Source organism: Pleurodeles waltl, chromosome 3_1 (assembly GCF_031143425.1).
Source record: "Pleurodeles waltl isolate 20211129_DDA chromosome 3_1, aPleWal1.hap1.20221129, whole genome shotgun sequence".
Lineage (NCBI taxonomy): Eukaryota > Metazoa > Chordata > Amphibia > Caudata > Salamandridae > Pleurodeles > Pleurodeles waltl.
The window spans coordinates 1,371,939,257-1,371,961,038 of NC_090440.1; the positions used below are offsets into that span (position 1 = coordinate 1,371,939,257).

Below are 21,782 nucleotides of genomic sequence, written 5' to 3' on the forward strand. Positions count from 1 at the left end.
GGCATAATAGGTGACCGGGACAACACAGACAGCTCTAGCGACGCTGACAAAACCACGCAGAGCCGAACGACGCATGCGGATCCGAACGATGCCACCCGACAGTGTATGCAGGGTATTGCTCAGCAAAAAATTCCAGATTCAATGCTGATGCTCGGGAATTCAAAGGTAAGGAATCTGCAACTAGATAGTCTCTACCAGATAATACGTTACCGAAGGTGAGTAACTTGTTCGTCAACAACACACTCAGTATACCATAGATCTCCTACACAGTTTCGGATTCACGATCAGTTACCTCAAATACCACCTGCAACCATCACAAATGCAGCCATATCTCAGAGCAATTCTGAACACAGTCAGGATTAACAGATCCAAACCCAGTAAGGATTCAAGCATTTCACAATTTAATATCTTATCTACAACACAACCAAACTTATACAGTAAAGTTAGTGATGAAACTATTAGGAATGATGGCTTCATGTATCGCCATAGTTCCAAATGCAAGACTGCACATGCGGCCACTACAGCAGTGCCTTTCCCAACAGTGGTCTCAGTCACAGGGTCAACTTTAGGATCTAGTGTTGTTGGACTGCCAGATTCACAGCTCTCTGCAATGGTGGAATCACACCTCAATCTCAAAAGAACGGCCCTTTCAGAACCGGGTGCCTCAGACCACTATCACAACAGATGCATCACAGATAGGTTGGGGAGCTCATCTCAACAACCTCACCACACAAGGAAAATGGGACTCCAACCAACAGATGAATCACAGATAGGTTGGGGAGCTCATCTCAACAACCTCACCACACAAGGAAAATGGGACTCCAACCAACAGACCTATCATATAAATTAATTGGAATTACTAGTGGTATTCCTAGCACTGAAAGCTTTTGTGACACAAATTTGCACATAAGGTAATATTAATACCTACAGAAAATATGACGACAATGTATTATCTGCAAAAACATGGGGGGCACACTCATCTCAATTGTCCCTTTTAGCCTAAACAATTTGGAATTGGGTGATTAACATTCAATTAGTGGCAGAGTGTCTCCCAGGGATGCACAATCAAGTAGCAGATCTGTTGAGCAGGATGCAACAACATGTCCACGAATGGGGAAATCACCCACAAGTAATTAAAAAATACTTTCAAATGTGGGAAACTCCAGACATAGACCTTTTCGCCACAAACGAAAACCCAAAATGACAAAGCTTTGCATCCAGGTACCCACACCCCCCATCAAAAGGCAATGCTCTATGGATGAACTGGTCAGGGACATTTGCTTGCGCTTTTCCGCCTCTCCCACTCATTCCATTTCTGATAATAAAGATGATACAAACCTCACTCACTATGATTCTCATAGCTCCGACATGGGCAGGTCAACATTGGTACACAAATCTATATGATCTGTCTGTGGTACCACATCACAAGCTGCCAAACAGACCAGATCTGTTGACTCAAGGGAGAGGCCAAATCAGACACCCAAATCCCAGCACACTCAATCTTGCGACATGGCTCCTGAAGTCATAGAGTTTGGTTACCTACAACTTGTATGGGTATTCTAAAGGAAGCACACAAACCCACAACTAGACAATGTTATGCTGCTAAATGGAAACATTTTGTGAGTTATTGTCAACCAGAAAATATTGATCTGCTTAAGACTTCAGTACAAGATATTGTCTGCTATATGTTACACTTACAAAAAGCAAATTTGGAATACTCCTCTTTTTGGCTTCATTTAGCAGCTATAGCTGCTTACCCTAAAAAAAGACAACATATTTCCATATTTAGAATTCCTATTATAAAAGCTTAAATGGGGGCCTTAAGAGTCTCATTTGCACCTAGAGGTCCTCCAGCTCCTGCATGTAATCTTAACATTGTGCTCACAAGACTTATGGGCCCATCATTTGAACCCATACAATCTTGTACTCTACAGTTTTTCTCATGGAAGGTTGCTTTCTTAGTTGCAATAATTTCTTTAACAGTTAGTGAGATTCTAGAGTTTAGTTTAGAAGAACCTTTCTTTCAAATCCATAAAGATAAATTAGTTCTTAAAACAAATCAAAGGTAGTTTCACCTTTTCATATCAGTCAGTGGAATTACCAGTCTTCTTTCCACAGCCATATTCAGTTGCTGAAAGACCTCTACACACCCTTGATGTTAAACGAGTCCTGATGTACTACACAGACAGAACAAAAAAGTTTAAAAAACGAAACAACTCTTTGTAGCATTTTCAGAACCTCACAGAGGTAATCTTATTTAAAAAAAAAAAAAAAAAAAAGATTAGCCAGATGGATAGTCAAGTGTATTCCAGCTTGCTATCTTAAGGCTAAAATAACAGCTACCAGTAGCTCCTAAAGCACCTTCCACTAGGAAAAAAAGAGCTTTAATGGCATTTTTCAGGAACATCCAGATATATGTAAAGCTGCTACATGGTCTACACCACACACATTTACTTAACAGTACTGTGTAGATGTGTTAGCTTGCCGACAAGCAAATGTTGGACAGGCTGTACTTAGGACATTATTTCAAGCTACTCCAACTCCTAGAGGCTGACCACCGCTTACTAGGGGACTGTTTTACAGTCTGTGCAAAGCATGTGTGTCTACCGCTGCACATGCCATTGAACAGAAAATGTTACTTACCTAGTAGACATCTGTTCATGGCATGTACTGCTGGAGATTCACATGCACCCTCCCTGTTGCAGTACAATATATTGTAAATATGTATATACATTGCATGGACATCTCATTACTTGACTATCGATCTACATATACATGTACACACTCTTTAGTTCACCGCCTACGGGAAAACAGTTGAACAAAGGACACAATGCCCATGCACAGCACCACCGAGAGGAGGAGTAACTCAATCTCGTGACTCGAAAACCTTCTTTGAAGAAAAAAAAAGTGTAATAGTCCGAGTCTAACACTAGATGGCGGACTTTAGCAAAGCATGTGAATCTACAGCACTACATGCCACAAACCGATGTTAACTGGGTAAGTAACCTTTTCCTTCTTGTTCTGTTAAGATTCTTCTGCAACTTGATGTCTGTTATAGATTGAGATGTGGTTTACTTAGTCTGCCTTTGATGGGAAAGAGGATTAGAAGATTTAGGCTGTTCTGAAGACAACCTGAAAATGTCCCTAAATTGCTAGGTGTTATGGGACTATCATTGCCTTTATAAACAGGATCTGTTAACAGAAACATTTGCTACAGTGATTTTTATCCCAAGAGAGAAAGTAATTGTACAGATCGATCACTCCATTTTGACAGAATGCTTAACTTCTAATTCTAGCAACACAAAATGATGATGGACGGAGTGCTGAAACTTTTCAATCACTCGCTCCCAGTCACAGATCTGGGTTTAATCCATCATTCTTTTGATCACCATGCCACCCCAGTTTGGACCCAGCCATATGCAGATCAGTCTTGAACCTGTTCCCCATGGGATGTACAAAGGAACAATTTGTAAATATACTGTTTTGTAAAACAAAACAAAAAACGATGTGGACATATATATAAATAAATATTTTTATGTTTTCCTCTTCCTTACAACAGGGAATTATTTAATCTTGGATGGTTGTGAATATGGACAGGAGAGCTCCACAGATGATGAATTTACTTCTTCCTTTGTTAAGCATAGCACTGAAGATGGCTCCTTTATGAACTATAGTTCTCAGAACTCTTCAGAGGGCATGCAGATGGACCCAGATGGATCCCTGTTACCTGGAACCCTGCGACTAGAGGAGAGAGATCCTCATTGCCCTGTGGTAACACTTACCAGCACTACCAGTACTGCCTCTTCTGGTGGGGTGTGGACAGATACAAGTAGCAGCCCACTGTTAGGAGGTGTGGACACAGACACATGCAGCTCTCCACATGGCGGTGTATTGACAGACACAAGCAGCTCTCCACTGGCAGAAACTGGGCAGAGGGATTTGCACCACATCCCCTATCCAGAAGACTTCCTACAGCGGCACACTGGTCTAGTAGAGGAGCTGTGCTCCTCTGGTGAGAGGACTCCTTTCTCAAATGAGTCTTGTGAGCAGATCTTGCAATATATTCAAGCAATAGAAGCTGACCTTCAACACTTAAAGGTACAGGAGGAATGGTTTTGTATGAATTGTGGTACATATGGGGTGGTGAATGTGTATGAGAATTGATATTTGTAAGTAATACTCCTGTGCACGTTTGAGGGAAGACACGTAGCACATGGTGGTAGGTATTGTGACAAAGAATGACCCTTTTGTCAGGTATGTTTCTTTTTTGTAGGGCAGGGTTGTGCACATGGACATCAAATCATCAGAATGCTAAAGGTAGCTGACGTGACATCACATGTCCTTTGTCCTCTCAGGTGACATCACAGGAAGTGATGTTATATGGCATTTGACTGTGGTGACAGAACAGGAAGTTGCATCATGTGATCTCTGACCCTATTGCATTACAAGAAGTGACATCACTGAAGTAAAAAAAAAAAAACTAAAAAAAACTAAACTACAGTAAGTGATAATAAAAAACGATACCCAAGTATCTAAAAGTACATTTTAGATCTTATTAATATACTGACCAGACTGCTTTTGTGATATGCCAGTGGTTTACCCACAAAAAGCCTGGAGCACGGCCATTATAGACCAGAAGAAGAGGCATATAGGCAGGCTTCAGTCATCTTATTCCTAAACCTAACTTCAAATACCCAGACCCAGCCATCAGTGCTTGGACACAGCAGTCAATTGTTTAACACAACCATCATGTTCGTAGGCACAACTCAAATGCAGCCTCAAAAGTTCAGGCAGAATATCTACATGTAAAGACAAATCCAATATATAGGCTAAGGCATAACTTCTTATGCCCACTGATGTTGCATTAGAAAATAATCATTAAACAGATGGTAGCCATGGGTGCAAGACACATGCAGTCCCCACTATCAGATCATGTATATGCACACTCCTCAGGCATACATGGTCCACCAGAAGTGTACATTCTCATCTTGCACACAAATCCCAGCTCTTTTCTTCTGCCACAACTACCTGCTTGCACAGGAAACCTGGATGCTTATTCTGGAAGGAACAGGTTTAGTTTATTAGCAGATTTGTGTGGTCAGTATAGAAGTGTTTGATATATGTCAGGTGTTCAGAATAACAAGTGACTCTCTCAACAGTTTGCATTTAAATTAATTCCAAGTAAATATATTTTATGTGACTATTATACAAATCTGGAATAGGTCTAACATTCCTAGATCTTGGTTGGACTCTGTACTCTATTATGTAGCACCGAGCTACGGCTTGCATGTGAACACCCTGTGCACCTAACTTTCTCTGTTGCATGCACCTAGCTTGATGGCACATGTGTTTACTAAGCCACACTCATTTGTGTGCACATCATTGCTTCTTTTAGTGCTTGCCGATCATTCTCTTACCTTTGTGCACATAGTCACATCTCACCTGTATGCACCAATTTCCCTTTCACCTATTATACCTTGCACTATTAGCTATACACACCACCACTGATATGTGCACATAAAAATCCCTTACCTATATGCACTGGCCCGCTCCTGAGCATAGTGCTTTTTCTTTTTTTAAAGTTTTAATGACTAGTAAGAAGTATGAATACTAACTGTAACAATCCATGTAGTTCTTTTATCAAATTAATTATATATACTAGGCCTATCACGATAAGTTCTTTGTCAGATTTTACCCATTTAATTAGTCCAAATGAGTGACATGTGGACAAATTAATTTATTTTTATCATGTGATATCAACAGTGACACAAAAGGAAGACATTGAATGAGAGAGGGACAGATTGAAGGAAGAGGGGGCGAGTGAAAAGGAGAGAAAGACTGGAAAGGACAATGATGGAGACAAGCTAGAAGGGAAAGAGGGGAAAACAAACATGAGAGAAGGGTGAACAAGAAGAGTCTGGAAGGGAGAGAAGAAAGACAAAGGGATAAGACAGATTTGAAGAAAGAAGAAAAATAAGGGACACACGGGAAAGAAAGGGAGGGCGTTAGGCTGACTTAGTAGTTTGCCGAACAAAATGGAGGAAGGCGAGAGAGACAAGTGGCCCAACTTTGTGTTTTGACTGACGGTACTCTGTAAGGGTGGCGGAGGACATAGCTTCTGCTATCCTGATGGACTACCGTCCTTTGAATTTAAAAATTACGCCGGCCCTGTGGTCATCTATACAGGCTGAAAGGAACTCTTGTTGTGTGCTCTTTTAAATATACTCAAAAAAAGTATTGTGAGTGGCTGCTATTGGCGTTGATGTCCATCCATCAAACCATTTTTTTGATTTTCAGGTAGAACAACTATAAAAAAAAAAAAAACTGCCCCACCCAGTCCTCTGATCTAAACACCTGTTGGGGTCAGGCTGCAAGAGTTCCTCCAACAGTGAGAGGAAATCACTTCAGACCAGTTGGTTATCGCAGTTACCTGCATTTGATATTCCTACAGCCCCTACCAAACATCCTACCCCGCCCACACATGATAATCTCAGACAAGCTTCATCTGATAGCGACTTGTAGTTGCAGATTCCTTTCCTTATGAATAGATTCCTTACCTTGTGAATTTCCCCCAGGCATCAGATTGGATCTGGAGATTTTTCTCAAGCAGTACCCTTACGTTGCCGTTATGTGGCGTTCATCGGCTCTGCGTCAGTCGCCGGCCATGCTGGATATGATGTCACAGTACCTATGTAGTCACCATCTTGCCACGCTGGAATTAGTTATTTTCTTTCCACATCAGGCAGTGCTGGTCTAAAGAGAGCTACCCCTCAATTAGTTTTTGACAGGCCTTTTTTTAACCTTTTTTCTTATTTTTATTTTCCGAGTTGCATAACTCCTGGTGTGTCGAGGATGTTATCTAGGAAGACTTGGTGCAAGCCGTTTGGATCCTGTCATCTGACGATATTGGTGACTGATCTGCACCTCTTGTGCCTTTAGTGTTTGGAGAACGACCACGACCTGAAGTCATGCTGGGTCATGCATCCGAAGATTTTGAGAGAGTGGTCCCTGAAGCTCATGGCGGGCCGACACTCTGCTTCATGTAAGTCGTGTTCCCGGGCGAAATGAAGGTATCTGGAGGGGTTGTGAAGTCCCCCTTCGTTGTCGTCCCACTCCAAGTCTTTTCACTCTGACTTTGCTGGCATGGCTTCGTGCCAGGCAGAGTCGGCAGGGTCCCCTTCGGGGTCCACGCCAGCAGATTCGGCCTCAGCTCGGAGGGGGACTCATGGATCCATCCCTGGATCCGAATCAGTGGTGGTTGTACCACTCCAACCTTCCTTGGCACTGGTTCTGATGTCGATGCTCCCAGCGCCGCCCTGTCCCTGGGCGGAACTGCCCCTATCCTCATTGCTGACTCTGAGCCACATGGGCGTCGTACAATGCTAACTCCGGCAGGGGCCTTGCCCCCATGTCAGGTCCTGAGCCTTATTTCTATGCACTAGGTTACAGTGAGAAAGGGAAGCGGTCGCTGGACCATTTAGAATACCAGCTCCAAACCCAGTGGACTGGTGTACAGATCTAGATGAAGCCAGTAGACTGAATACCTCCCCAGATACTGGAACGCTCTCTCCCCCTACGGTGGCTAGGGAGAATTTGTGTTCAATGGTGGTGCAGAGAGCAGCCAAGGTCCTGGACCTTGAGTTGCCTTCGGTGACAGGAGGCAGAGGTGCTTCAGCACGGGGCTTCATCTTCAAAGCCCCTAATTCACTTTAATGAAGCCCTCACAGATGTCTTTCTGGGTACCTAGTCCAAACCCAGCACTGAGGCTTCTGTGAACAGGACTATTGCCCACCGCCATCCCCCCGGCACCGGGTTACCCAGCTTTCCTGATGCAACACCCCCACCCCACACTTGAGAGCTTGGTTATCTAAGCCTCCATTTCCCAGGGTACATTCCCTCCTGCATCCCGAGATAGGGAATCCAACAGGCTGGACACACTTGTGAAGATGTTTTCTTCCACCAACCTGGCATTGCGGTCCTTGAACACCGCATGTCTTTTGCAGTTATTCCCACAAGCTGTCTGATACGGTTGCGCAAGTGCTGTCACAGGTCCCAGAGAAGGCCCAGGCTATACTTTCCCAAGGAGTTGCTGACAGGAGAGAGACAGCAAAGTTCATGATCCAGTGTGGACTGAACACGACCGACTCACTGGGCAGAGCAGTTGCTTTGGCTGTGGCCTTGAGGCACCACACCTGGTTGAAGACTTCTGGCTTTTCATGAAATGTCCAAGCTAATTTTATGGACATGTCCTTTGATGAAACCTGTCTCTTCGGAGAGAAAGCAGACTCGGTGCTAGTGTGCTTCAAGCATCCTTGTGCTATGGCCAGGTCCGTGGGCTTGGGGTGGCCATTCATCCACCTTAGCCTGCTTTTCGCCCCTTTTGTGGCTACGGAAGGGGTGTCCAACCATGTTGATTCCCCTCCAACTGCTGCGCATGCTGCCCAGCGTCTGCCTGGCCAGAGACTTCGGATCCACCATCCTTGTGGATCAATGAGCCGTGGATCAATGAGCCATGGGTCTAGCCATTCCACTGACCTCCCCCCCACCCCCTGCAGCTGCCTCCAAACCTTCTAGTTTGACACTTCCCCACCAGAGACCAGTTGGAGGCAGAATCTGCCATCACCTACTGTATTCCCGTCCTGCTTTCCCACAGACGTCACTTGCGGTTCATGCTAGGCCACGAGCACTGTCAGTTCACCGTCCTCCCTTTTGGCCTCACCCGGTGCCCCTCGGGTGTCACCAAGGTGATGTCAGTGGTCACAGCTCATCTCTGCAGATCAGGGATTTCGGTCATCCCTTATTTTGATGACTGGCTGTTCAAGGTTGGCTCGCTCTAGGCTGTCTTCTCCCACCACCAGACTAGTGCAGACCTCCTGCATTCGGTGGTGTTCATTATAAACGTGCCAAAGTCACACCTGACTCCCTCTCAGAGGCTCCCTTTCATCTGAGCTGTTCTGGATACAGTGCAGTTTCTGGCTTATCCTCCCGAGTAGCAAGTCCAGGATATTAAGTGTAGGAGGTTGGCTCAGTATATGCTGTGCACCTATAGATGAGGCACCCTGTACTGGGTCCAGGCAACCATTAGTGATAGTGTAGTGGCTCCAGATAACCAGAGCTCTCAAAGGGTAGCAGTGGAGAGCAGCTAAGGCTTATCGGGGAGGGTATAAAGCAATTGCAAATCAGTTCAGCAATCGGCAAATTAGGTCAGTCAGTGTTGTACACACAAGAAAGAAGCACACCAGTGTTAGAAAAATAATGTATTATTTATTAAAACACAGGAACTAAACTAACTTTGGTATATCTCCTAACCATATATGTGTGTGTGTGTGTGTGTGTGTGTGTGTGTGTGTGTGTGTGTGTGTGTGTGTGTGTGTGTGTGTGTGTGTGTGTGTGTGTGTGTGTGTGTGTGTGTGTGTGTGTGTGTGTGTGTGTGTGTGTGTGTGTATATATATAAAAAAAATAATGGCATGTGTAGCTGCAGATACACATGCTATAGATATGGATTCCGACATCTAGTGTTGGGCTCAGAGTGTTACAAGTTGTTTTTCTTCTAGGAAGTCTTTGAGTCACGGGATCGAGTGACTCCTCTTCGGTTCCATTGTGCATGGGCATCGACTCCATTGTTGGATTGTTTTCTTTCCGCCGTCGGGTTCGGACGTGTTTCCTCTTGCTCCGAGATTTCGATTCGGAAAACTTAATAAAACGTTCTTTTTCATTGGCATTGTATTGATCGCGTTATTCATCTTCCATCGAAACAGTAGTACAGTCGGGAAACAACTTTGTTTGTCCTTCGGGACGCACGCCCCCAACTCGGGCCTATTCGGGCCGACCGCGTGGAGAGCCTCATGGATCGGACTCCATTCCAATTCTGCCCTCGGTGCCACGCAAAATACCCTTACATAGACCAAAATCTGGTTTGCAACCTCTGCCATTTCCCAGACCATTGGGAAGAAAACTGCGAGGCCTGTCGATCGTTCTGATTGAAAAAGGCTGAGGGACCGAAGAGCAAGAAGGCTGGAAATGGTGTAGAAGACTGGAGAAAATTTTGACGTAACAGAGGAAGAACAAATGCAGACAGTCTCGATCCGAGATACAGAGTCAGAGCAGGAATCCAAAGAAAACAGACCCATCACAGCCGCCCAGCATGTGAGTATGTCTGCCCCTGCACCCCCACATAAGAAAAAACAGAAGGCCTTGGGTACACCACTGCCGGATGGCCATGGTTCGGCCCAAAAAAAGACTGTCGGTGACCGACCTTCGAGTTCGGCACCGAAAAAGGCCACCTCTCCGAAGACTTCGGAGTCAACAAAAAGCTCCATTTCAGACTCCATAGACAACAATTTTCGGAGTCGAAAATAAGAAAAACTGTTTTGGAGCCGAGACCTTCCTCATCATTTTTGATCCCGAAAAAACATCACATTTCGGAGCCGAAAAAGACAGGATATACAGAGGAACACAGACTTTCAAAAGGACTAAGAGAAAGCCATAAAACCTCTGAGGAGGAGTCAAAGATTGAACCAATCCTTCAAATTATGGATGAAAAACAGTCCAGGATACACATCCATAAAGAAACAGGGAGAATCATCACAGCACCTCCTTTAAAAACAAAGAGAAAGCTGGCGTTTCAGGAGGAATTGGACACTGCGCACCCCCAGCTAAAGTGCCAAAGCAGAAAGAGAAGCCAGCACCTCCTCAGTCTTCTCCTCCTCATTCTCCTCCTCATTCTTGACACCTACCTACCTCTCCTAAGATAAGTCCTACACCAATGCATTCTCCAACGCATTCTTTTGACTCACAAGACACTGTTGATCCATGGGATCTTTATGACCTTGAACCTATCCCAAGCAACGACCCAGACAGCTACCCCTCTACACCATCTCCACCTCAAGATACAACAGTATATGATCAGGTGATAGCTAGGCCTGCAGCCTATCATGGGGTTGCAATGCGCACACAGAACCACTAGAGGAAGATTTTTTATTCAATACATTATCCTCAACTCATTCTAGGTACCAATGCCTACCAATGCTACCAGGCATGGTAAGGCATGCAGACCAAATTTTTAATGAGCCTGTAAACGGAAGAATTATAACACCTAGAATAGGGAAAAAGTACAAACCTGCATCTTCTGACCCTGATTACATCACCCATCAGGTGCCACCTGATTCAGTAGTGGTTAGTGCTGCTAGGAAAAGAGCAAATAGTCAGTCCTCAGGAGATGCACCCCCTCCTGATAAGGAAAGCAGATAATTTGATGCTGCGGGAAAGAGGGTTGCGTCCCAAGCAGCAAACCAATAGAGAATAGCAAATTCCCAGGTACTATTACCTTGTTACGATAGAGCCCATTGGGACGAGATGCAGGATATAATACAGCATCTCCCCAAAGAGCACCAAAAGAGAGCTCAACAGGTGGTAGAATAAGGGCAAGCTATCACTAATAACCAAATAAGATCTGCCCTTGATGCAGCACATACCGCTGCAAGGAGTATAAACACAGCAGTCACTATTCGTAGACATGCATGGCTGAGATCCTCTGGTTTCAAACCAGAAATACAACAGGCTGTGTTAAACATGCCCTTTGATAAAAAAACATCTTTTTGGGCCAGAAGTAGACACCGCAATAGAAAAACTATGGACAGACTCAGACACAACCAAGGCAATGGGTGCACTCTATTCTACACCATGTAGAGGGTCATTTCGAAAAACTCAGTTTTTAGGAGGTTTCAGACCACAACTGTCAGAGGCATCAATCTCCCAAACAAAACCAACTTACCAAACCCAGTACCAACGAGGCGGTTTTAGAGGCACATATAGAGGACAATACTCTAGACATAGAGGTAAATTCCAAACCTATAAACAATCAGCAACACAGCCAAAACAGTGACTTCCCTCACTCCCTTCCACTCCACAACTCTCCTGTGGGGGGAAGACTACAACAGTTCCACACACATTGGCAAAATATCACCACAGACAACTGGGTGCTATCAATTATCCGCAATGGTTATTGTAAAGAAATGGCTCCCTGTTGCAGTTACCCCCCACTTTTTGCCTGATACTGATGCTGACTTGACTGAGAAGTGTGCTGGGACCCTGCTAACCAGGCCCCAGCGCCAGTGTTCTTTCACCTAAAATGTACCATTGTTTCCTCAATTGGCACAACCCTGGCACCTAGGTAAGTCCCTTGTAACTGGTACCCCTGGTACCAAGGGCCCTGAGGCCAGGGAAGGTCTCTAAGGGCTGCAGCATGTCTTATGCCACCCTAGGGACCCCTCACTCAGCACAGACACACTGCTTGCCAGCTTGTGTGTGCTGGTGGGGAGAAAATGACTAAGTCGACATGGCACTCCCCTCAGGGTGCCATGCCAACCTCACACTGCCTGTGGCATAGGTAAGTCACCCCTCTAGCAGGCCTTACAGCCCTAAGGCAGGGTGCACTATACCACAGGTGAGGGCATATGTGCATGAGCACTATGCCCCTACAGTGTCTAAGCAAAACCTTAGACATTGTAAGTGCACGGTAGCCATAAGAATATATGGTCTGGGAGTCTGTCAAAAACGAACTCCACAGCTCCATAATGGCTACACTAAATACTGGGAAGTTTAGTATCAAACTTCTCAGAATAATAATCCCACACTGATGCCAGTGTTGGATTTATTAAAAAATGCACACAGAGGGCATCTTAGAGATGCCCCCTGTATTTTACCCAATTGTTCAGTGCAGGACTGACTGGTCTGTGCCAGCCTGCTGCTGAGAGACGAGTTTCTGACCCCATGCGGTGAGAGCCTTTGTGCTCTCTGAGGGCAGAAACAAAGCCTGCTCTGGGTGGAGGTGCTTCACACCTCCACCCTGCAGTAACTGTAACACCTAGCAGCGAGCTTCAAAGGCTTAAGCTTCGTGTTACAATGCCCCAGCTAGTGGAGATGCGCGCCCCCTGGACACAGCCCCCACTTTTGGCGGCAAGTCCAGGAGAGATAATGAGAAAAACAAGGAGGAGTCACTGGCCAGTCAGGACAGCCCCTAAGGTGTCCTGAGCTGAGGTGACCCCGACTTTTAGAAATCCTCCATCTTGTAGAAGGAGGATTCCCCCAATAGGGATAGGAATGTGACCCCCTCCCCTTGGGAGGAGGCACAAAGAGGGTGTACCCACCCTCAGGGCTAGTAGCCATTGGCTACTAACCCCCCAGACCTAAACACACCCTTAAATTTAGTATTTAAGGGCTCCCCTGAACCTAAGAATTGAGATTCCTGCAACTTACCGAAGAAGAAGACTGCTGAGTTGAAAACCCCTGCAGAAGAAGAAAGAAGACACCAACTGCTTTGGCCCCAGTCCTACCGGCCTGTCTCCTGCCTTCTAAAGAAACCTGCTCCAGCGACGCTTTCTCAAGGACCAGCGACCTCTGAATCCTCAGAGGACTGCCCTGCTTCAAGAGGAACAAGAAACTCCCGAGGACAGCGGACCTGCTCCAAAAAGACTGCAACTTTGTTACAAAGGAGCAGATTTAAAGACCCCTGCTATCCCCGCAAGAAGCGTGAGACTTGCAACACTGCACCCGGCGACCCCGACTCGACTGGTGGAGAACCAACACCGCAGGGAGGACCCTCCGGCGACTCCGAGACTGTGAGTAACCAAAGTTGTCCCCCCTGAGCCCCCACAGCGACACCTGCAGAGGGAATCCCCAGGCTCCCCCTGACCGCGACTGCCTGACTCTAAAATCCCGACGGCTGGAAAAGACCCTGCACCCGCAGCCCCCAGCACCTGAAGGATCAGAACTTCAGTGCAGGAGTGACCCCCAGGAGGCCCTCTCCCTTGCCCAGGTGGTGGCTACCCCGAGGAGCCCCCCCCCTTCCCTGCCTGCATCGCTGAAGAGACCCCTTGGTCTCCCATTGATTTACATTGGAAACCCGATGCTTGTTTCTACACTGCACCCGGCCGCCCCAGTGCCGCTGAGGGTGTACTTTTTGTGTGAACTTGTGTCCCCCCGGTGCCCTACAAAACCCCCCTGGTCTGCCCTCCGAAGACGCGGGTACTTACCGGCTGGCAGACTGGAACCGGGGCACCCCCTTCTCTCCATTGAAGCCTATGCGTTTTGGGCACCGCTTTGAACTCTGCACCTGACCGGCCCTGAGCTGCTGGTGTAGTAACTTTGGGGTTGCTCTGAACCCCCAACGGTGGGCTACCTTGGACCCCAATCTTAACCCCGTAGGTGGTTTACTTACCTGCAAAACTTAACAATACTTTACCTCCCCCAGGAACTGTGAAAATTGCACTGTGTCCACTTTTAAAACCGCTATTTGTGTTTTATGTGAAAAGTATATATGCTACTGTAATTATTCAAAGTTCCTGAAGTACTTACCTGCAATACCTTTCAAATGAGATATTACATGTAGAATTTGAACCTGTGGTTCTTAAAATAAACTAAGAAAAGATATTTTTCTATAACAAAACCTATTGGCCTGGAATTGTTTCTGAGTGTGTGTCCCACATTTATTGCCTGTGTGTATGTACAACAAATGCTTAACACTACTCCTTTAATAAGCCTACTGCTCGACCACACTACCACAAAATAGAGCATTAGTATTATCTCTTTTTGCCACTATCTTAACTCTAAGGGGAACCCTTGGACTCTGTGCATACTATTCCTTACTTTGAAATAGTGCATACAGAGCCAACTTCCTACATTGGTGGCAGCAGTGGGATACAAGACTTTGCATTTGCTGGACTACTCAGCCAATACCTGATCACACGACAAATTCCAAAAATTGTCATTAGAAATTGATTTTTGCAATTTGAGCTATTTTTCTAAATTCTTAAAAGACCTGCTAGGGCCTTGTGTTAGATCCTGTTTACCATTTCTTTTAGAGTTTAAAAGTTTTGTGAAAGTTTGAATTAGAACCTAGAACTAGTTTTAGATTCTTAAAAAAGTATTCCAACTTTTAGAAGCATAATGTCTAGTACAGAGATGAATGTGGTGGAACTCGACACCACCCCTTACCTCCATCTTAAGATGAGGGAGCTAAGGTCACTCTGTAAAATAAAGAAAATAACAATGGGCCCCAGAACTTCCAAACTACAGCTCCAGGAGCTTTTGGCAGAGTTTGAAAAGGCCAACCCCTCTGAGGATGGCAACACAGAGGATGAAGATAGTGACTTGGAGGAAAATTCCCCCCTACCAGTCGTAACTAGGGAGAACAGGGCCCCTCAAGCCCTGTCTCCAAATATAGTAGTCAGAGATGCTGCTTCCCTCACAGGAGGGACCAACATCTCTGAAATCACTGAGGATAACTCCAGTGAAGAGGACATCCAGTTAGCCAGGATGGCCAAAAGATTGGCTTTGGAAAGACAGATCCTAGCCATAGAAAGGGAAAGACAAGAGATGGGCCTAGGACCCATCAATGGTGGCAGCAACATAACTAGGGTCAGAGATTCTCCTGACATGTTAAAAATCCCTAAAGGGATTGTGACTAAATATGAAGATGGTGATGACATCACCAAATGGTTCACAGCTTTTGAGAGGGCTTGTGTAACCAGAAAAGTGAACAAATCTCACTGGGGTGCTCTCCTTTGGGAAATGTTCACTGGAAAGTGTAGGGATAGACTCCTCACACTCTCTGGAAAAGATGCAGAATCTTATGGCCTCATGAAGGGAACCCTGATTGAGGGCTTTGGATTCTCCACTGAGGAGTATAGAATTAGATTCAGGGGAGCTCAAAAATCCTCGAGCCAGACCTGGGTTGATTTTGTAGACTACTCAGTGAAAACACAGTTATTGCCTACAATTGATAAACACTCCTCCAAATATTCCACCAAGGTATCACAAGTTAACCCCAGAAGATACAAATCTGTTACAAAAATAGGTTCAATCTCTACTACTCAAACAAGCAATAGAGTTAGTTCCACAGTCTCAGCTAGGAACAGGAGTTTATTCACTATACTTTCTAATTCCCAAAAAAGTTGGCACCCTCAGGACAATATTAGACGTCAGGCCCCTCAGTTTTTACATCCTATCAGAACATTTTCACATGGTAACTCTACAGAATGTTATCCCACTTCTACAAAAACAAGATTTTATTATGACCTTAGACCTCAAAGATGCGTATTTCCACATACCCGTCCATCCTGCTCACAGAAAATACCTCAGGTTTGCCGTTCAAGGAAAACACTACCAGTTCAAAGTGTTACCCTTTTGAATAACAACAGCTCCAAGAGTATTCACAAAGTGCTTAGCAGTAGTAGCAGCCTACCGAAGAAGACAACATATACATGTCTTTCCATATCTAGACGATTGGCTAATAAAATCAAGCAGTCATACACAATGCCAAAATCATACACGTTATGTAATAGAAACCATACACACACTAGGTTTCTCTATTATCTACCAAAAGTCACCCCTTCAACAAGCACAAGTACAACTGTATTTGGGTGCAATCCTAAATACTCAACAAGCTCTAGCGTATCCAAATACACAAAGGATACAAGCTTTCCAAAATCTAATTCCACAAATACAGCCAAATCAACAATATACTGTAAAATTTGTCATGTAAATCCTAGGAATGAAAGCGTCCTGCATTGCAATTGTTCCACACGCAAGATTAAACATGCGGCCCTTCCAACAGTGCCCTGCCCAATGGTCACAGGCACACGGTCAACTCCAAGATCTAGTGTTGATAAACCGCCAAACATATATGTCCCTTCAGTGGTGGAATTGCACCAATTTAATCAAAGGGCAGTCATTTCAAGACCCTGTGCCTCAGACCATAATTACAACAGATGCATCAATGATTGGTTGGGGAGCTCACCTAAACAATCACAACATTCAAGGACAATGGGATGTCAAACAGAAACAGCTACACATAAACCACTTGGAGTTATTAGCTGTGTTTCTGGCCCTCAAAGCCTTTCAACCTCTTCTCACACAGAAGAATGTTCTTATCAAAACAGGTAACACGACAACCATGTGTTATCTCAACAAACAGGGAGGGACACATTCATCCCAACTGTCCCTTCTAGCCCAAAAAATGTGGAAATGGGCAATCCACAACCAAACCCATCTATTAGTGCAGTACATCCCAGGGATAGACAATCAGTTGGCAGATATCCTCAGCAGAAATCACCAGCAAACTCACAAATGGGAGATTCATCCTCAAGTACTTCAAAAATACTTTCAAAAGTGGGGAACACCAAACATAGACCTATTTGCAACAAGCGAAAACACAAAATGCCAAAACTTTGCATCCAGACACCCAGATCCCCTATCCAAGGGCAATGCTCTATGGATCAATTGGTCAGGGATATTTGCTTATGCTTTTCCCCCTCTCCCACTGCTTCCATTTCTAGTCAACAAGTTGCGTCAAACTTCACTCAACATGATACTCATAGCACCAACATGGGCACGACAGCCATGGTACACAGCATTACTAGATCTATCTGTAGTACCACACTCCCATGCAGACCTTATCTGTTAACACAAAACAGAGGTCAAATCAGGCATCCAAACCCCAATACTCTCAATCTGGCAATTTGGCTCCTGAAGTCATAGAATTCGGATATTGACAACTCCCATCAGAATGTATGGAAGTTATTAAACAAGCAAGAAAACCCACTACTAGACAGTGCTATGCAAACAAATGGAAAAGATTTGTCTATTACTGTCAATCTAAAAATGTAGATCCTCTTACAGCATCAATACAAGATATTGTATGTTATTTACTTCATTTACAAAAATCAAATTTAGCATTTTCTTCAATAAAAATACACCTTATTGCAATTTCTGCATATTTACAGAATATTCAACATAGCTCTTTATTTAGCATTCCTGTCATTAAAGCTTTCATGGAAGGCTTAAAACGCATCATTCCACCAAGAACACCACCAGTTCCATCTTGGAATCTAAATATAGTGCTTACAAGACTTATGGGTCCACCCTTTGAACCCATGCACTCATGCCAAATTCAATTTCTAACATGGATAGTTGCCTTCCTAGTGGCAATTACTTCTTTAAGAAGAGTGAGTGAAATCCAAGCTTTTACTCTTGAGGAACCTTTCTTCCAAGTACACAAACATAAAGTTGTACTAAGAACAAATCCAAAATTTCTCCCAAAAGTAGTCTCACCATTTCATATTAATCAAACAGTGGAACTGCCAGTCTTCTTACAGCCAAACTCTGTGGCAGAAAGAGCTCTACATACATTAGACCTCAAAAGAGCTCTAATGTACTATATAGACAGAACTAAACAATTTAGAAAGACTAAACAACTTTTTGTGGCTTTCCAACAACCACATACAGGCAATCCTACATCAAAAAGAGGTTTAGCAAGATGGATTGTAAGGTGCATACAAACATGCTATATCAAAGCAAAAAGACAACTTCTAATCACTCCCAAAGCACATTCTACACGTAAGAAAGGTGCAACAGTGGCTTTATTTTAGGAAATATACCAATGGCTGAAATATGTAAAGCAGCTACATGGTCAACACCTCATAGATTTACTAAACACTACTATGTGGACGTATTATCACAACAAGCCACAGTAGGTCAAGCTGTTCAAACAACTTCAACTCTTACAGGCTAACCACCGCTTTTATGGGAGGACCTACTGCTTTGTAGTCTATGCATAGCATGTGTATCTGCAGCCAAACATGCCATCAAACGGAAAATGTCACTTACCCAGTGTACATCTGTTCGTGGCATGTTGTGCTGCAGATTCATATGCACCCTCCCTCCTCCCCGGAAGCCTGTAGTCGTTTAAGTTACCATATTTGTACATACATTTACATTTACATGGACATCTCTTTTTTCACTTATATACTCTATCACTCCTTCCTTTACCCTCTGCGGGAAAACAATCTAACAATGGAGTCGATGCCCATGCGCAATGGAACCGAAGAGGAGTCGTCACTCGATCCCGTGACTCTAAAAGACTTCTTAGAAGAAAAACAACTTGTAACACTCGGAGCCCAACACTAGATGTCAGAATCCATATGCATAGCATGTGAATCTGCAGCACAACGTGCCACGAACAGATGTATACTGGGTAAGTGACATTTTCCATATATATGTTCGATGGCATGTGTAGCTGCAGATACACATGCTATGCATTATTCCGCCATCTAGTGTTGGGTTCTGCCCTTCATGCTGCAGATACAGCAGCTAGAACCGTGAAAACTGCCATCACTATACGCAGACACGCATGGCTACATTCCTCTGGTTTCAAACCAGAAATACAGTGCTGAACGTCCTTTAATAAAAAGCACCTGTTTGGCCCTGAAGTCGACACAGCCATAGAAAAGCTAAGAAAAGACTCGACAGTGCCATAGCAATGGGAGCCTTACACACAACACCCCATAGAGGCTCCTTTCGCAGACAACAATTCAGAGTAGGATTCAAGCCACAATCCACAGAGGCTTCTACCTCCCAGGCAAAACAAGGGCAACAGCAATACCAGAGAGGGGGATTTAGAGGGTCTTATAGAGTCCACTACTTTAGAATTAGAGGCAAGTTCCAAACTTCAAAACAAGCCACTACCCCATCTTAACAGTGACTAATTTACCATCCCTCAACCCCACACATCTCCTGTAGGGTCAGACTTCAGAAATTCCATTCCAAATGGCATAATATCACCACAGATCAATGGGTATTGTTAATTATCCGCAATGGCTATTGCCTAGAATTGATTTCTACCCCCCCAAACATTCCATCACGTTATCACAAATTGTCCCCAGAACACAATGTTCTGTTACAACAAGAAGTACAATTGCTACTATTAAAACAAGCAATAGAATTGGTCCTACATTCTCAACAAGGAACAGGAGTATACTCACTATACTTCCTTATTCCCAAAAAGGATGGCACCCTCAGGCCCATCCTAGATCCCATATCACTAAATCTATATATCCTGTCAGAACACTTTCACGTGGTAACTCTGCAGGACGTCATTCCACTACTACAAAAACAAGATTACATGACTGCACTAGACCTCAAAGATGCATATTTTCATATACCCATCCATCCAGCTCACAGAAAATACCTAAGGTTTGAGATAGCAGGAAACCATTATCAGTTCAAAGTTGTACCATTCAGCATAACAGCAGCTCCAAGGGTATTGACAAAATGTCTAGCGGTAGTAGCAGCCTACCTAAGAAGACAACACATACATGTCTTTCCATATTTAGACGATTGGCTAATAAAATCAAGCAATTTTATACAATGTCAAAAACACACTCAATACACAATAGAGAACATACATACACTAGGGCTCACTCTCAACTACCAAAAATCTCATCCTCAACCAGCACAGGTACAACCTATTCTCAATGTGCTATTCTCAATATGCAAAAAGCCTCAGCCTATCCAAATACACAAAGGATACAAGTGTTTCAAAATCTCATACCACAAATGCAGCCAAATCAACAATACACGGTAAGATTTATCATGAGACTATTAGGAATGATGGCATCTTGCATAGCAATAGTACTGCATGCAAGACTAAACATGAGGACACTACAACAGTATCCATCTTGCCTGTGAATCGAGGACAACTCTATTGATTTTCCCCACAAATTTACTCGAAAACAAAATTGCCACACCCCGTATCGCGGCATCCGCTGAAGCATAAAAGGAATTGACAATGTGTGGCGCAACTCTAGGTAACTTGGAATTGAGCTTTAAATGTGTCTCCTGTTAGAGAAACAGTTGGACCTGAGCTGTTTCCAGCCAGCTAATCACAGCACAATTTTTTTTATTATTATTTGCCCCATTTATATTACAGGAAGCTACTCTTAATTTAGTTCCCATCCTTACACAAGATGTAGATCTTTCCTGCCATACCCCGTTGCCCTTGATCTGTTAGTTTAATAGAACCTCTCCTATCTTGTGTCTTTTCTTCAGGTAAGTGCTTAAGTTGAATAGCTGATGCCTGCATTTTTTGTTCTAACTCCCTCCTACCCCCCCCCCACCCTCTGTAAACCTCCCCCCAGCCTCCCCACCCCAGCCCCGGCAGATCCAACCCGTCATGGACCCCTCGGACACATTACCACCCCCCTCCCCACACCCAATAATCCCACACCCAAAAAGCCCAGCAATAGAGTGCATTGACGTGGCACCTCTTACACCTTAACCTCCAAAGAGCAGCAAGGCGGAGAGACGAAACTGGCCTGTGAAACCAAACTAATCTCCCATAATCAATAAATACCTTAAGCAGCTTATCTTAATTACTTCCTCCCTCCCCCACCACTCGCCTCCCCCTCCATTCTACGCATTTCAGGCCCCCTACACCTCTTTTCGAGGTCTATTATCCTTATACCCTGAGTTCTCTGAGGGGAAGCAGATGTAAATTTTTACTAAACCATGAAAGCGTACATGCACAAACAAATAATAGCTAAGCGCCTAAATGGCAGCCTAACTAGCAGAAGATCGTACACTAGGAATGTAGTGGTCCTCTTCATATGGTGTAGTTGACTAAACATAAGAGATTCTCCTCTCAATGGACAGTTCTTTGCTTTTCTTGCTTTTCTATATGCTCCAGAAAGTTCCTTGCTTCCTGGACAACATTCACTTGGCCCTTATAGAGTACTTTCAAATTTGCCAGTTGCACTATACCAGCCGGAGCCCCAATCTTTTGAAACCGTCAATTAGTCCAACAAACTCTCGACGCCGGTGGGCTGCTGCCACTGACATGTCTGGGAACACCTGGAAGGTAGCTTTCGAGGTATCATCCAGCTTGAATTCACATACTTTCCTGGCTTGAGAAAGGATTTGTTCCTTAATTCTAAAGTCACAGAAAT

At 44.3% G+C, this 21,782-nt stretch overlaps 1 protein-coding gene across 4 annotated transcripts in view; it reads left to right on the forward strand.

Annotated features, from left to right (window-relative positions):
* ARHGEF12 (Rho guanine nucleotide exchange factor 12) overlaps positions 1-21,782 on the forward strand; it is a 794,162-nt gene that overhangs the window by 682,169 nt on the left and 90,211 nt on the right. For all 4 annotated transcript variants that reach the window (XM_069224871.1, XM_069224872.1, XM_069224873.1 and 1 more), the window contains one exon: positions 3,560-4,098. In XM_069224871.1, coding sequence (XP_069080972.1) covers positions 3,560-4,098 — 539 coding nt within the window. The remainder of the gene's footprint in view (positions 1-3,559; positions 4,099-21,782) is intronic.